Source organism: Amphiura filiformis, chromosome 14 (assembly GCF_039555335.1).
Source record: "Amphiura filiformis chromosome 14, Afil_fr2py, whole genome shotgun sequence".
Lineage (NCBI taxonomy): Eukaryota > Metazoa > Echinodermata > Ophiuroidea > Amphilepidida > Amphiuridae > Amphiura > Amphiura filiformis.
Genome location: NC_092641.1, coordinates 41701089 through 41719812, shown reverse-complemented (window position 1 = coordinate 41719812; position 18724 = coordinate 41701089). Strand labels below are relative to the sequence as shown.

The following is an 18724-nucleotide window of genomic DNA, read 5'->3' as shown; positions in this document are numbered from 1 at the left end:
GGCAACATGCCATATTTCCGCGGTATGCATGAGAAACTATTTAGCGCGCCTTCGTGATAAGGGAGACTCGTTTTGGGCCCCGATGTAATATCAGATATACCAGTAATTTTAATATCATCTATGTGTACACTGCGAGATATACACGATATTGACAACACAAGCAAAACACCTTTTAAGTACATAATCGTGTTATCATTTTATCATCATGATAAAATATGGCAACACCAAAGCCTTAATTAAAGAATACCATTAGCCATTTGATGATTCGGTTTCCTCACGTTTATGATGCTGATTTCTACTGCTTTTGTGTTACTAAATGCTGTAAACAATCTATGAGAATCTGCTTTGGAAACATAGTTATAATATAGTTGATCGAAAATCATGGTTTTTATCTTTTGGCGGAGCGACGCCTTCAAATGGGAGGCTATTCTGTTTTTCAAATTTGTTCTACTACTGCATGTCGCAACATCAGGTAAGTTTAAGACTGAACGTATTTTATTATTATGTTTTGATGAATCCAAGTGTGCGAAAATATAGGATTCAAAGCATAATAATGACGCCCAATATGTATTGGTTTTATTATGAGTTTTAAAATACCGAGATGTATTTTAAATAAAAATTCCTTTAAAAAAGGAATGTGGCGCCCAATGTGAACTTGGACGTGATGGCTCAATGGATACAATTATATATCACAGTATTACACGTAACCTATAATACAGAATTATTATAAAATTAACACTTACGAAGGTATAAAGGGATCATGACTTAACAGTCTTTGCACTCAATTATATTCAGACAAATAAAGCTGACACACAAGATGAATGATATGGGTTCTGTAAACATGGTAAAGGATATCATAAGGCTTGGTATACGGTGGTGTAAATCCCGCCCAATGTGCATGATTTCCATATGAAAAGGTTTGACTACAAAAACGATTCTCTTACAAATGCATCTACGCACGGTTTCGACCACGATACACCCGAGTACACAGAAATTTCCAGCAATCTCCACGAAGTCGGTGTTATACTACACGGTTGAGTGCATGGCATCATAAGAGCTGTGTGAGATCTGGTGAAAAATAGACATTTTTGATTGGTGTTTGCCAAAACCTCAAGTGTTTCCTTCATCCAATCAGATTTTATTTGTACCGAACAAAAGCTAACACTTCCCCCTAAAAACAATTTTTTTACATTTGGGCAACAGATAACGCAATTCAATTCAAGCAAGGCGAATGTGATAAATAAGTTGAAAACTACCTTTCCAAGCAAATTTTTGACCAAAATGTAGATTTTAAAACTCAAAACCTCAAGTGTTCAAATTTTATGTCATAAAATGAAAGCGCACACTTTTAAGTTATATTGGCCATAATACTAGCTACATTAGAATTATTAACGGCCATTTTTCTTTAAATTGCAAATCTTGTGCAAAAAGTTACGGATTTCGCCTGTTTTGACACACGGTTGTAAATTCAATGAACAGTTATATTTGATGTCGACTGTCTGGTACAGTCCGGTCCGACTGCCTGATCAGGAAGTATTGCCGAATCAGGCAGCATGTTGCCGAGTTGCAACACAGGCTTTGGTAACCCTTCCGAATTCGACAGACTAAGGACTAAATTGTTCATGGTGATTTTATAAGAGATCGGGGGAAATTTTACTTTGACACACATGAGCTACATGTAAGTTGACAATTTTTCACCGGGCGGAAAAAAATTCCACCGGGAGAAAAATAATTTAAATAAAAAAACAATTTCTAACGGTTTTTAAAAAATTTGATTTAAGTATGCAAATTAACTTTATTTTAACTAAAATTGATGAAAAATTACTACTAATTGTACATTCATTGATAATTTTATATATTTTACCTAATTCTTTACTGTAAACCAAGAAATAACGGTATATTAAAAGATGCTCTATCTACTTGAAATAGAGCATTGCAGTGTGGGATACCATACTGCCTGACTCGGCAACATACTGCCTGATTCGGCAGTACTTCCTGATCAGGCGGTCGGACCGGACTGGTATAATATCGATTTTACGTCTGCAAACGTTTGTTAGAATTTAAATATAACTGGAAAAAATTAAATAACGAATACTTGTTGCATCGATTATTCGATGTCGAATGTTAAAAAGTAGGTATATGATATGCATCAGGCCTTACAGTGATTTGTATTTTCCTAAATGTGTGTCAGTTTCATACCATTGAAAACACCCCCCTCAACAAAAAGATGAAGAAGAAGAAAATACCGACATTTGTACAAGGTGCAGAATTCAGCACCAAGTATTGGCGGCCATATTTGTTGGGCGCTGTATGTGTTAATGAAGGTACGATTTGAAATTTCATGGTACTCTAAGTCGGTAAACATGAGTAAGATTTAATCTTTCCCTAGCAAAGTCCTTTTCAGAGGGATGAGCTTTCGGAACTCTCGCGAGTGCCATCTTCAGAGCTCTGAAGATGGCACTCGCTAGAGTTCCAAAACCTCGGCGCTCTGAAAAGGACTACCATTAGGAAAGATTAAATCTTACTTTAGGGATCTGGAATGAGCGTTTTGAGCGTTTCGACAGTATTTTTTTAATATGGAACAAAGTGCTTTTCAGAGGGATGAGCTTTCGGAACTTTCGCGAGTGCCATCTTCAGAGCTCTGAAGATGGCACTCGCTAGAGTTCCAAAACCTCGGCGCTCTGAAAAGGACTACCCTTAGGAAAGATTAAATCTTACTTTAGGGATCTGGAATGAGCGTTTTGAGCGTTTCGACAGTATTTTTTTAATATGGAACATGAGAGCACCTCAGACGTATCGAATTGCATTCTGAATACGAAGCATGTCTTTCTGATATCAAATAATTTTCATTTTTTGAAAATCACGATATAATACAAATTTTATGACAAAAATTTGATATCTTTCAAATGTTTGATATATAACAGTCCTCGAAGTAAATTTTATAAATCTAATGATATAAAGACCTAATTTTTTTTGGTGTTTTGGGAAAAAAAATCCATATCTTCAATACGAAAGGTCAAAATTTTCAATTGATCGTCGGCTTTTCATCCCACCTACATACACGTCAAGTATAAATCATTAGATTTATAAAGTTTACTTCGAGTACTGTTAAATATCAAAAATATCAAATTTTAATGATTTGCCATAAAATGTGTATTACATTGCGAATTTCAAAAAATCAAAATTATTTGATATCAGAAGGACATTCTTCGTATTCAGAATGCAATTCGATATGTCTGGTGTGCTCTAATGTCCCACAATAAATACTGTCCAAATTTTCATACCACTTCCCTTAAGTGTTAATGAAGTTTGTATACACATATGCCTTTCAGATACACGTGTCAGGAGTAGCACGTCTACAATATATCTGGCTTCAGAATTTGAAAACGTCGGAGAATGGAACGGCTACTTAGTGGTTGGAATATGGCGTGAAGACGACCTGCAAACGACATGCTCTTTTGGTGAGATTTACAAGAAGTTAAAAAATGATATGAGTAATCATAGTAAAAAGGCCTAAACACAATTAAGCGGTCAAATTATATGGTACCGGGCTTAGTACTAGGGAACATAAAATTATCACATTGTTGAAGTACGAAATATTAAAAGAAAAAAGGGGACTGTGTCAAAATTTAAGACACTTTTCAAAATCAGCTTATGTTTTTACAGCAGAAATTGTTTTTTCATTCAGTTCTTACTACAGAAGAAGGTTCGGCCAAATCACCATATGATTTCACCCACACATCAGTGGAACTTTTCTTCGTCCAAGATGTAGATTACATGGAGACTGTAGTGTCAATAACAAATGACAAAACACCTGAAAATACTGAACAGTTTAAAGTGGTTTTGTACAAATCACAAACAGACCCGGATGTTGTTATTGAGGAACCAAGTATGATGATAGTACAGATAATGGATGATGATGATATAGGTAAGGGAATAATGTAAAAAGTAGCACAGACCCGTAGCCTGTAGGGTTCACGGGTAAGGGGGCAGGACAAGGAGAGCTAAAAAGTGGACCTCTCTCCAAAAGGCATAATTTCAATGTTTGTTTCCGACAAAAGCTAACCTTGTGTGAATTTTTCCTTTAAAAATGAGCTGATTTTCAATATTTTTTTCGGATTGACATGGGGCACCCCCTGGCTACAGCTTTAGAATAGCCGGTCGATATTCAGGAAAACTTAATTTCATTTTGCAAACATAATGGGCTACTAAACCACTAAACCCTTAGGTCCGTATGCACACAAGAGTTAGACCGGGTCTAAAGTTAGACCTGGTCTAAGTTGAATTTAATCCCAGGAGAAAGTACATTTTCCTTCACATTTGCTTAACTTAATATTTTGTATTATTTTTGAACTTTGCATTTAAATCTTTAGAATATGCTAGCTAATCTAGGAAGGAAATAGAGTAAAGGACCATTCCTGATATAACTTAATTCCACTAAGACCAGGTCTAACTTTAGACCCGGTCTCTTTTGTGCATACGGACCTTAGGGTGTGAATTAGGGTTAGGTTTAGCGTATTGCGGACCACTATAGTTGCAAAAAATAGATACGCTTTCTGGAAACTTTCTGGAAACAAAATTCGACTACCCAGCAAATTCTGAGTGTAGGTTATCAGCTGGTATCATTGAGTTTGCTTGTAGAGCCATGCGATGGAAAACATATGAGGATAACTAATACTATATCTGACTATTTTGTTAGGACATGTAATACCTTTCCACTGCGCTGTTCACTTGTCCGTCCATAAGGTCCAACGACTATGACGTGCGATCGCTGCCATAAATGGACAAATTGACATATGTCAATTTCTTTCAGTGAAATCGACATATGCTCATTATTTGAAAACTAGTGTCGAATTTATTACTGTTTATTGGTTGCTGCAACCGACCTTACGTCTCATTGGCTGAAATTACCGTCAGAAAAATTCAAAATGTAATCGACATATGCCAATTTAGAAATTGACATATGTCAATTTCCAAATCACTACGATATGAATGCACCAAAAAATACACCACGGAGTACGAACTCTATCACTGTTTATGACCCTCATCAATCATTGCATGTTTAATACAACCGGTCGCTTGTTACATTTTCTTATATTATTCTACAACTATGAGTAAATATCGTTTCCTATTCTGGTATTGTTAGAAAGTAAATGGCTTAAATAAGAAGGCTTGTTTTTAAAAATACAATGTACGACATAACATGTATATACATGGTGTAAGAGTCTACATGGATGATGACTTATTTCCTGCATGTGCAGGTCTTGGGGTGGTGCAATAATGATGTGTACTTGGAGGGGGGATTTATAGGGGTGGCAAAGATGTTTGGGTAGGTCAATTTAGCATCATGCATCAACTTTTGTTGGGCGCATTGGATGTATTTTTGGGAGTATTCTTTTCTGAATCAATCACATGTCTTGAAATTGACATTATGTCGATTTATACCTCAAAATGGTTGAGAACCATTTCAACCAATCAGGTATGGAGAATCAGTCACGCAGCCAATTACACAACATAAAATTGATGCAAACAGCACAAGTGGTTTTAAATAATGGACATATGTCAATTTCCACCCTCGGAAATGACATATGTCGATTTTATGTAAATTAGCTTACTTATGGCAATTACAAGTTCTCCTATTGGACAAAATCAACATATGTCAATTTCTTTCATCGAAATTGACATATGTCAATTTGCCTATTTATGGCAGCGATCGCACGTCATAAACGACCGGGGGTTTAGCAATCCAAGCACCCCGTAAACGTCTGAAGGCGTTGTTTGGCACACTCATGATGATCTCGCTAAACTCGTACTCCGGTGTTTGGACCGTCTTGACGGACTACACGAGCAGGGAGAACTACTGAACTACAAATTGGTTACATGGAATAAATGGTTCATTTACAGGGCCAACACCTGCTCCCATATGTGACCCAGAGCTTTGTAATTATCATGGCACATGCTATGGACATGATGAGACAGACTTCGTATGCGAATGCACAGATTATTGGACTGGTAATACATGTGAAGGTATGTTTTTCAAAATCACATTCTGAGCTCATAGAATCGAAGAAACATGATTCAACAAGAATCTCCGAAACAGGCAAGCGGTCTCGCAAGACCATTTGAAGAAAGTACTAGCCCCGCAAACACACAAATATTATTAAAACGTTTATTATTAAAACGTTTATTCTTAAAACGTTTATTCAAAACGGTTTAAATGTCGGGTTATATAAAGATCACGTTTGTAAAACATTGTTATAAAATGTTTTGGACAAACGTTTTGGCAAAGTATTTTGTTAACATTTATATAACATTCTGTTAGAATGGTTTGCATCATGTTTTCAAAAATATTTTATGAATGTTTAATATTAAAAAGTTTTTATAACATTTTATATAACCCGGCCTTTAAATATTTTCTGTAAAACATTGTATTGTTCACTTTATACATGTATGCTTGATTATCTTGTTTGAAAGTAACTTATGACAACGAGGCTTAGTTTAATTTATGGTCTTATGGACCATTGTTGGGAGACATTCTTCGGGATATAGTAAGGGTTGAATAATGACGTAATCTGATAAGTTTCACATTTATTTCACAATTATACCTTTATCACCATAGATCCTAGTCCGTGTTTTGATATGGACGGATATCCAGTCTGCGAATATGAAGCACCATGTTACGTAACAAGTCCAACGGAATTCTGGTGTGATTGTGGGCAGTGGTATCAGGGTGATTTCTGCCAAAGTAAGTTACGGGAGTTTCAGCGATCCGTCAAGAACCAAAAAATCTACGAACTTCGAAAATTTTCCGAACTCACCTAAAAAGGGTTGATACATAGACAAATACCCATAAACCTTTTTTTTTCTTCAGAAATATCGACAAAATGTATAGAAAATTGAAAGGTTAGGTCAGTCTTAAGGGCGGACGAGGTATTGTTGATCGAAGTAATCTATTTTCATTAGGCCTATATAAATCAATATATTTTATTGAAAAATCACACTTTGGTGTTTTGCAAAAGTTCATTCTACAACTCATATACTTTGAAAACTTGCTTGACTTATTGTTGTTGTTAATGAGTTATGTGCGTTTTACAAAAGTGCTGTTGTTTCAGCCCTCTTTACAACATAATTCAGGAACCACAGGACCCACAAGAGTATATCTGTGATATTTGAATTCTTCTACACCCTCGCTATGAAATGATCAATGCAACTTTTGCCAAAGCTCACTACCATTCGCAAGATGCTGTGAACTACCAAGTCGAAACAGTTTAAAACAGTGGCTAACCTTAAAGGATCTGGAATGAGCGTTTTGAGCGCTTCGACCGTATTTTTGTGGGACATGAGAGCACATCAGACATATCGAATTGCATTCTGAATACGAAGAATGTCTTTCTGATATCAAATAATTTTCATTTTTGAAATTCACGATATAATACAAATTTTATGACAAATTACTAAAATTTGATATTTTTCACTTTTTGATATATAATAGTCACAGCCAAAATCCACATTGAAAACGATGTTTCAAAAACAATCCAAATTCAGCGTGGTGTGAGACAGGGAGACACAATATCCCCCAAAATATTCACTACAGCAATGGAAGATATATTCAGAAAGCTGAACCTACAGGAGAGAGGGATCAACATAGATGGCGAGAAGCTAACAGATCTGAGATTCGCAGATGATGTAGCTTTGGTGACAAGATCAGTAAAGGATATGGAGGTCCAGTTAAATGATCTGAATAAAGGAAGTAAAAAGATTGGACTGAACATACACAAGGGCAAAACAAAATATATGACAAACTACCAGTCAGAGGATGTCATTGAAGTTGAAGGCGATGTTATCAAAAAGGTGGATGGTTACAAATATCTCGGCCAAACAGTGAAGATGTCGGACAACACCAGGGAAGAAGCTTTGATCAGAATAAAGGCAGGTTGGAGTTGCTTTGGAAGATTCAAGGACATTCTATGTGACAAAAAGTTACCAATGTATCTGAGAAGTAGAATGTTCAACCAGTGTGTATTGCCAACAATGACATATGGGGCAGAAACATGGACAACAACCAAGTACCTGGAACAGAAATTACAAACAGCCCAAAGAGCAATGGAAAGGAAGATGCTTCACATTACCTTAAGGGATAAAATTAAGAACACTGAAATAAGACGTCAAACTCAAGTCAAAGACATTATGGTGAAACTCAAAGAAGCGAAATGGAGATGGGCAGGTCACCTTGCACGAAGGGAAGATAACAGATGGACTAAACGGCTTACAGAATGGCAACCAAGAACAGGGAAAAGATCAAGAGGAAGACAGAAGAGGAGGTGGCGTGATGACATTACTGCCTACATGGGACCTACATGGACAAGAAATGCAAGAGACAGAGAACAGTGGAAGAATCATGAAGAGGGCTACGTCCAACAATGGTCGAACACAGCCTGGTGAGGTGAGGTGAGGTGAGTCATCGAAGTAAATTTTATAAACCTAATGATATATTCTTAAAGTGAATGTAGCTGGAAGGAAAAGCCGACGATCAATTGAAAATTTTGACCTTTCATATTGAAGATATGTATTTTTTTCCCAAAAAGACCTCATTTTTTTTGGTGTTTTGGGAAAAAATCCCATATCTTCAATACGAAACGTCAAAATTTTCAATTGATCGTCGGCTTTTCTTCCCACCTACATACACTTTAAGTATAAATCATCAGATTTATAAAGTTTATTTCGAGTACTGTTAAATATCAAAAATATCAATTTTAATAATTTGCCATAAAATGTGTATTACATTGCGAATTTCAAAAAATCAAAATTATTTGATATCAGAAGGACATTCTTCGTATTCAGAATGCAATTCGATATGTCTGATGTGCTCTAATGTCCCACAAAAAATACTGTCCAAACGTTCATACCCCATCCCTTAACATCACGTCCTCTATTGGATTCGCACAGAATTTCTCATGCCCAGGCATAAGATTTGTCTCTTATGACTGGACAGTGTAATGTCTAGTATAGCTTATTCTTACTAGCATGACATGTGAGGAACATTGTAGTTTGGAATTGGCGATCTCTGAATGTCACATGTTTTGAAAATTTTGAGAATATCATGACGAACAGGCATTTAAACATATTTATTCACCAATCTTTGCACAAGAACAAATGATAATGAGACCAATTAAAGGGAATAATCAGAAATAATTAGGGTGATTGCGTAACTGATGCATGCTTGAACCATATTTTGTACCTGTTCTTAAAAATCTCAAAAATATAGGCAATTATCGTAGCAGGATGACAAACTTTGATTACTATCAAACAAAGAAACCTAATCACGATTCTGGTTTTTGTCATTTTATAAAACTGGCATAAAATGACCTAAATAAGCCACGCAAAGACACCAGTACATACAAGTCTCCTACACCCTGGGAGGAAAATATCAGTGTTTCAAACGAGGAAAAGTGTGATATGACTTAATGTAATACATTAGAAAAGGCTTAAACCCCAACTATTAGGCCCTGAATTATATTTAATCCTCATTTAGGCCTGGGAATTAGATTCCGGACTCCATATATAATTTCTAAAATGGATGTCTTCATCTGACCTTCGACTTGCAGAAAGTGTAAGTTTTGAAGAACTGCGTTGCTCTGGAGTCAAGAAAATGACGTTTTCCCGGACCCTATTTGTAAAGAAAGTCAATGGGGGCTGTTAACTGGTGTGCACTCCTACGTAAGCCTCGCATTTTCTCAAATACTTTGATTTCCATTTCATTATTACTTTTTCTTGTTGTTTCTTATAGTTGCACCATTACTTGAGCCATTGATTGTGTACATCATTGTTGGCTGTGTTGGTCTAATCATCATACTGATTTGTGTCATCTGCTGTTGTTGTTGCTGCCTTTGTAAGAAACACGGAAATGGAGAAACAACTTCACTTGAACGCGGTGACGTTGAGATGGCTTCTAAAGACAAGAATTTGGAAAGTGACGAGGTACAGTATGCAAATAATTCATGGGTATTTGAGAAAATATTTTTATATAATCTCATGACAAAGAATACGTACATGGGGAATATCCAAAATGAATTAAAGAAAACATCGTAACAAAATAAAATTACATTAAAAAAATTGTGTCCTTATTTTATAGTGTGCCTTAGATTTCCACTATTTTAAAATGTATTTAACTTCATTGCGTTGCTCGAGCGTTCCTATATTTTATTTTAAATTCTAAGAAGATCAACGTTGTAAATAAGGCGAAATGCTGAAGGACCGTTTTAAATTTTTCAAATTTAAACAAGTTTCAAACAGTGCGGGTTTTTTTTAGGTGAGACTAGTAGATCAACAAATCGGAATTGCATACTAGAAACTCAATTTTTTTAAATGGTTGAGGGCTCAAATAGCAACGTTTGCACAGTATTTTTGTGAGACATGAGAGCACATCAGACATATCGAATTGCATTCTGAATACTAAGAATACTGTTTGGGCGCACTACAGTTTAACTGTGACAAATATAACTTAAGTTTTTTGTACTTTATGATTAAGTGTGCCTAGTCTTTCTAATTATGCAAGAAACAAATCAACTGCCAAACCGTGACAATATAATACCACGTTGGTATGTCTCATTTCCACGGTATAAAAATGGTTTTCCTCTTTGATAAATGCCAAAAAGCTTTTTGGTCTAAATCAATTTAGTAGATAGTTTGTTGTGTCAATAACTTTCGAATGTTTGAAATACTTATGCATATTAAAAGAAAGGCTCTTCATTAGATTGATTTCAACCCATTCCATTGCATCTTAAAGACAAGGCATAAGACCACCCTCTTTTAAAAATAGTTCTGATCTTGGGCGGAAAGGCTGCATAGTAAGCAACAATTTGCTGAGTGTAATGAGTGTGAATAACTATTTGGATACTTTCTCTAAACTACGAAACTGGAAAACTATGCAATGTGTCCCAATAGGGTGGTACTACACCCCTTGATAAATTTGTGACTATTTTTGCATTTTTCTCAAAAACTAATAACACACTGGTAACAAATGTTTTGTATATTATAGGGCAAGGAATCTAGTTACTACACTGGAATTTCAATAACTCAAGACAAGCGGTACGTTATTTATGATAAGAAAACAGGTACCGCTAGAATGTATCTCATTTCTTAACATATATAATGAACCACTTGTCTTGAATCACTGAAATTTCTGTGAAGTAATAATGGATTCCTTGCCCTATAATATACATAACTTTTGTTACCAGTGTGTAGTTATTTTTGAGAAAAATGCAAAATTAGTCACAAATTGATTAGGGATATAGTACCACCTTAAAATATACCAATAGCATCTGAATAAAATCAAGTCCCTGGTTTGCTTATTCGTTAATACTTATTTTTACTTCAGACTAAAACTAATCTTCGAAAGACCAACTCCTATTTATCAGCGCCATTACCAGGAACAGAAGCGAGACTCGGCGGTAAATTTGAATTTCCACGAAGTCGCTTGGTAGTTCGCGAGGAGATCGGTCATGGTGCGTTTGCCTCAGTCCACAGTGGGGAAGCTGTAGGGATCGTTAAGAAGTCGCTTGCGACGAAAGTAGCTGTGAAAATGTTGAAAGGTTTGTATATTTTCTGACATTGACACAAATACTCATTAGAGCCATAATGTATACTGTATACCATCTATTTGTTTTTAAAACCTGAAATTGAAGGTTGACAGAAATCGTATAATATTGATTTAAGTCTAGCTGGACTAAAGTGAAAATTTCGAGTAAACGTTAATAGCTTTATTTGTTGTCAATACTTATTTACAAACCTATTGATTTGGAGAAAATATCAACACATTCCGCATCGATAGTGTTGTCAATGAAACCCAACACCTAATTACTATAGCTTCACCTACATGTATACAGGTGTCCGACGAGAATTTCCTGCATTTTGCCCATAGACGAATCCCACGAGCCAAGTTATGGTCAGAATTTAGTCGGCCATGACTGGGTCCCCGGCACACCAAACTGGTGTTGTGACTGCCCAATTGGGTGGATTAAAACCACTTAAAAATCTATGTTATGTTGTATTGTGTTGTAAACTTTCATCATTCTATTGTCTACGTGTAACACGGGTGATGCAGTTTTAAATCCCCGCCAAGGACGCATCATTTTATTTTTTAGGTGGGATATACACTATACGGGGACCCAGCTATGGCTGCCATTGAGGTGTAGGAATGCGTGAAATGGGATTCGTCTATAGCGGCGGTACCACAGTAGGTGTAAAGGTTGCACTGCAATCAATAATTATGTTAATAATAGCATCGGAGTATCTGTAGTTCATTATTTTATTTTATTTACAGAAGGCGCGTCTGACACAGATCGTAGAGACTTTATCAAAGAATTGGAGCTCTACAAATCACTTGATAAACATCCAAATATCATATCGTTTTTCGGCTGTTGTACTGAGGGCGGTAAGATATCTTTGCTTCTAAGTCTTTTCAAAGATTAATTTTATTTATTAAAATTTTACCATTTTTTGCCTCTTTTCAATTAACTTTAATTTATCGTTTAATTTGCGTCGTGAGCAATTTGTAATGCAACATGTGACAACCATTCGTTTTACTTTATAGTTTGCAATAACAATATATTCAAACTACATCACAATTCACAATTAGGATTTAAACTGTAACTTTGTTCATTTTTTGAAATCAGAGCTTACCAAAACAAAGAAGCAAATAAATAAACAAGTAAAAAAAAAATTAAAGAAACAAAATATAAACAAAAAACTTATATTTTAGTTCCTTATTATTACATAGGATTTTCTTTTATTCCAATCACCATTAGAGCCAATGTATTTAATCCTGGAATATGCACCCAATGGAAGTTTACAGAATCATTTAAGCAGAATCCGTAGGCCTACGGGAGAGGATGGTTATTTGCAGCCTGCTGCGGAGAGCTTGTCACCCAATGACATCCTTGCGTTTGGATCACAGATCGCAAACGGGATGGAGTATCTGGCGTCGAAACACGTAAGTTATCTACATAACAAAACAAATCACTAAAAACAACCAAACCTAATAAAACTTAAATTGGATGAATTTTTGACTTCAACACTACTTAAAATTTGATCGCTTAGCCTACCGGGAGCGCTTTCACAGTACCAACTGCGTCCTCAGCCGGATGTTATAAAACTTGTTTACTCGTTAGGGTCCTCACCAACTAACCAACGAGCGGCTGGGATGGATAGTGCCGTAGTGGCATCAACCTCTCGTATCCTCCAATGTACGAGCCATGTTAAGGGTCGGTTTCTCGAATCATGGCTAGTGGCCAGGCTTCCTAAGCCAGCAGGGTTATGTCCAATTAGTCATATTATACTAGTTCTTACAATTTTACATCGTACATCACCTAGAAAGATAAATCAAAATAAAATGGACCCACATTGGTAGGGCTAGCCTGCTGGCTTAGTAAGCCTGACAACTAGCCAAGCTTCGGACCTAAGAAATCGGACCTAAATGACTAGGATCAACATTCGGTCCACTCTTTGCCCTCATGTTACTGATCTTGTTTATCTGCCACTTTGAAGAGTTACTTGGATATCTCTTTTATTTCAATTCATATAAAGTTCTTATGCATTAAGTTTGAATGTATTATTCACTTTTCTTTTTTGAAACATTTCTTTCATTTAAAACTCCAATTTTCGACATTTTGGCGTACATCTCAAAGTTACTTTTTAGATGTATACGTACATCCTCTGAGATTTCATAATTTTGCGAGGACGGGCTTAGATTATGACGATACCGCGGTTTCATATTATTAACTCACTTTCATTTAGTGCGTTCACAGAGATTTAGCGTGTCGGAATGTGCTTCTTGGTGATGGAATGGTTTGCAAACTCAGTGATTTTGGATTGGCAAGAGACATGGAAAATGAGAACCAATATGAAATGAAATCAAAGGTAAATTTAATGGATAGAATAGGAACAGCCTTATATCATGTATATCCAGAAAGCTAATAGTTTTGTCCATAATAAAAGGTATCTCCAAAGAGCCAATGTTCTTGTCTGGACTTAAACTGACAGGCAATAGATGAGCTGACCTCAATGTTTATCAAAAAAAGCAAGGGACTGGTAAATCGATATGCTTGAGCGAACTGCATACAACCACCACTGTTCAATAGTCTTATTGTGATGTGTCGGGAGTTTTAAAAGCATGGGCCCTGAACAAAATATGATGCGCGCGCAAACTGCCAGGCAAAAAACAATGGAAATTGTGGTGATGCATGCGCATACTGCCAGGCAATGACGTTAGAAGTCAACTCATCTATAGGTCGTGTTGTTACGTTTTTACATTGCTATTGGCGCCACTGCTTCCAATGAGGCATTTAGTATCTACATACATCCATAATCGCCCAAATAATAGATAAGAATTCTACCAAAATAACCAAAAAGCCTACTTCTTGATAAACATTGCCACGTTTTAAGCTTTTGTTCCAAACGGGCCACGTGCCCGGTGCAGATCACCACTCCAAAATAGATACTTGAATACCTGCTATCTTCTGTTTGTTCGGTGGTAATTTGAAGGAAAGATTTTATGGAAATCCAAATGTAGGATGTATACTTTTATATACATTGCATGAATAATTAATAAGTTCTAAGTAATGCATATGAGATTGCACAGTCCCCTTAATTCGTGTCAAGGAACTTCACCTTGTATTTAATTTTGACATTCGTCCATTTCTTCGATACTTAGGGGCGAGTTCCTGTCCGTTGGATGGCGATTGAGTCTTTATTACAGAATGTCTATACATCTAAGAGTGACGTCTGGTCGTTTGGTGTGGTGCTTTGGGAACTGGTAACCTTTGGTAAGTACCAATATAAGCTTATCCAATACGCCGCAAATGATACTTCGACCTCTAATGGCCTTTTCAAGATCAAGTATAATATAATATTATATAGTATAACTATAGATAACTAAGTTAAGTCCAAAGAAGATAGAGAAGCTTCTCTCAATATGGACATGTATGGTATAGAGTACTGGACCACCGTAGAATTTACGATTTGATCCCGGGATTTGATGCTGTTAAGTATCACATTGCTAGCTACTTCTAAGATAAGTAAGTTGCCTTAAAGTTTCCATCCAAGTCTCCACTTGGGACAACAACACTAGAAGAGACGGACAGTGTTGATCTACTTGGCATCTCCATCAGCAAGGATCTGTCCGTAAGCACCCGTGGTCGCTCTCGATACAACCGAGATAGCCCATAAAGGGATGTAATTTACAAAATCGTGGTTTATTCTCCCGGTTGATCCAACATTGAATATGCATACTGTGCAAGCTCTGCATGTATTGAAACAACCCAGCAAACACAAAACGTTTTCGACATCATTCGCAAAAGGTTATAAAAGGTTGTCAGAAAACGTTTAAATGTCGGGTTATATAAAGGGTATATTAAGGGTATAAAACGTTTTTATAACATTTAAAAACATTTTTTGATAATCTACTGCCCAACAAACACAAAATGTTTTACAGAAACATTTCTGTGTTTGCTGAGTGCAAATATTTTAACATAATGTTATTTAAGTGTTGACAAAATATTTGGCAAAAAACGTTTGCGAAAATAGTTTACAATAACATTTTTAAAAACATTAAAAAATATTGTTGTAGTGTGTTTTCATATAAAACGTTTTAAAACGTTTTCATGACCTTTATATAACCCGACAATTTAATGTTATTAAAACGTTTTTACCTAAACCAAAAGCCAAAATATAACTTATTTATAACGTTTTTAAAACGTTTTTGTGTTTGCTGGGAAGTCCATCTTAACATCCCAACATAATGCAATCCAGAGGCGCGCGGGACACTCGCATCGCATCATAGGCATCCTTGAGATTGAACTCAACTCCTACCACCTTACCTTGGTGTCATCGCAATATTAGTTTCCGCTCTCTTTTGTCCTGTAAGTTTAGTAAGCACCGGATATCGTACACCAGATACTCCCAGAGTTTTATACAGTTAACCAACACGTTCTAGATAAATTTATTAGCCTACACAAACAACCCGCTGTAAAATCCCAAGATCCAACTAGATCGCCAACATAAGATCATTTCTCCCCGTACTCTTTAAGCATAATGAAATGCCTTACCAGCTCATATAGCTTCAAAGTAATTTGCAGAGATTCAAGTGTGTAAATTGTTAATTTGGCGTAAACCCGTCGGCGTTACGTAAATAGATAATTGCTGTTAATGCCTAATTAGCTTTGAAATTAAAAATATAATGTAGCGTGTTATAATGTCATGATGAATGATTTAATTGTAGTTAATATTATAATATCTTATGTTTTTTCTGTAGGTTCTCATCCATATCCGGGGTTCTCGTCAAGAGAAGTTATTGTCCAAATTCAAAAGGGATACCGACTTCCCAAACCCAAACATTGTAGTGACGAAATGTAAGTATAACATTCTGCCTTAATAGTGCTTAGTTTGTTACCGTTGTGTCAAATTTCACCAAGCTTAACCGCTGCTTCAGCGTTTACCTCGATCTTAACTCTCTTCACGTTTCTGAACATTTCAGAATTGTACACTTTCATTACCATATTTGGAATCGGCATGCAAAATTCATTAAAATGAGTACAAACAAACCTAGTATTGGTTCAGCGATTCATGAGGTAAAATTAATGATAAATACATTAGCTATCATAATTTATACTTTTTGAATTTTGACAATTGACAGTTCTTGATATATAAGAATTTTACGAAACTACCTAATTTTTAATCCGCTCCACGGAGTCAAATATCAATCAATGATTGATAATTTGAATCCAAGGAAATGAAGGCAATTATAATTCAAAAAAGTATGTGATAGCCGATTTATTCCTCAACCATATCAGTTATTTTGTTATGTTTGGTTTGGGCACTTACGCGTTGAAGCAGCTATTTCGCTCGCGCATCTATGCGGCCTCTTTCAGCTGCGTCCAATGAAATGCGCACTGACGTCACTGCCACATCAGGGTGAAAAATAGTATAGTTACTTGTAGTATTAAGAACGATCCGAAAATGTTGTTCAATTCGATATTTTGAAGGTATGAAATGATGCAAAGCTGCTGGAGGACAAACCCAAATGACAGGCCAATCTTTAAAACCTTACGTGATGAGCTGGAAAACATGCTTGGAAACGCCACGGTAAGCATATTAAAAAACATTAAATTGTCTTCATTTCTGTATACAAACGAATCCGAGATAAACTGTGAACCGTCCCGTTGCATTATAATGACTACAGAGGGCGGTTTTGTTGACTACTTTGGTAGTGCAGATCCGTTTTGACATGATCACTACTCGCGCCCGGGGAATCGCTTATATGGCATTTAACTGGTTATACAGCGGCGGTTTACAGTCATGTGGTATTTGTCAGTAAGTTGAAATCACAACTATACCCAAGGTTGATCCATTTGCTTGTCACTTCAGTATATGGAGGTTTCATGTACGCCACGGGTCACTAGCCCCGGACGCACAACAACGGTATTGGAGCACGTGAAAATGAAATATCACCTACAGAGTGCTAATATTCCTTACAAAGCATGGGTTTGAATAACGCGCAAAAGATTCATAGAGGATGATAATAGTTTGTTTGCCCTCCACCACACTTGACTGACTCTCAATGCAGGTCATTTTTATCAACCTTTTAATCTTTCGTTCAAGTACCCTATTGGTTGATATAAAGGTTGTTTACCAAATCAACAGCCTCGTACCTAAGTTTATCGTATCATAATGGAGATTTGGGTATGAGAAGAAATCTCATTTTTTCTCGCATAAACCCGGTGAAATTTTAGGCCCGAAATAAGTCCGTGTATATGTGTTGTGAATAAAAAAGTAAAAATGCGGTTTTTTTTGCTTCTAATATCAAGACCTCTAGTACAATTTAACTCAAAACTTAGGAATCATTTTGGTACAGGTCTGAATGTATAGTACAAAACACAATATTCTGAACATGCCTATTTAAAATATAGACGAATATATTTACTGCAAATCCTTGCACCAAGAAATAAACGATTTCTGTCGAGCGGATCAAAAATCACAACGTTTTTCTTTGTTTTGTCTCCAGGGATACCTTATGATGACTGATTTTAATGAGGAAGCTTACGTTTATCTTGAGCCAAACCAAAGCAGCCAGAGCCATAGCGCATCTCAATCTGCGCGAGGCTCAGCACAAGATAACGCTGGATATGAAAATGAACCAGAGCAAACAACACAATTAGTTACTAGAAACACTGACATGCGAGATTCTAGAAATACCGGCGAAAGTAAGAGTACAACCACTACGATGTCGAAAAACAACAGCGTTGATACGGGGTTGGAAGAGGATGACATATCACCATTGGGTATCATACCTGGTAGAGGCGACCCAAAACTTGTGGACGGAAGTCAAACGCAGAAAAAGCCACCGCTTCCTCGACAACCTTCAGCTTGGTTTTGAGCATCAAACGCTGTTACAAACAGCATCTGTTATAGTATTAATGGTTCCGTCATCGCCATCACGGATAATGTCGTATTAGACCGGACCTTTGCAATAGCGCCATCGATGTTGAGGAACTTTGTCAATATTATCATCCATTAACAATATTTCTGGATTTATATTAAAATAAGTATAGCGCTAAATCTTAGTCTTCGAAATATTATAGTGCGTCAATATAGTGCGTGATTTCTGAAATCATGTTGGAAATATAATTTAGCAAACTCGTGTATATTAATTGATAGCTTCGTTTATGTT

General features: G+C 36.2%; 1 protein-coding gene across 1 annotated transcript; it reads left to right on the top strand.

The window, feature by feature from the left end:
* The first annotated feature begins 10365 nt into the window (after nt 1–10365).
* LOC140169425 (tyrosine kinase receptor Cad96Ca-like) lies at nt 10366–18430 on the top strand. Its single transcript, XM_072192684.1, has 9 exons — nt 10366–10398; nt 11378–11591; nt 12323–12433; nt 12807–12991; nt 13795–13917; nt 14711–14822; nt 16310–16406; nt 17040–17139; nt 18059–18430. The coding sequence occupies exons 1-9, from the start codon at nt 10366–10368 to the stop codon at nt 18428–18430; spliced, it is 1347 nt and encodes a 448-aa protein (XP_072048785.1).
* Nucleotides 18431–18724: the final 294 nt, after the last annotated feature.

Excerpts from the sequence above, each read along its gene's own strand:
- LOC140169425 (XM_072192684.1), top strand. The coding sequence starts at position 10,366 with ATGGTTGAGGGCTCAAATAGCAACGTTTGCACA. Across the intron at positions 12,992-13,794 it reads AGTATCTGGCGTCGAAACAC|TGCGTTCACAGAGATTTAGC; the intron begins GTAAGTTATCTA and ends ACTTTCATTTAG. Across the intron at positions 14,823-16,309 it reads TTGGGAACTGGTAACCTTTG|GTTCTCATCCATATCCGGGG; the intron begins GTAAGTACCAAT and ends TTTTTTCTGTAG.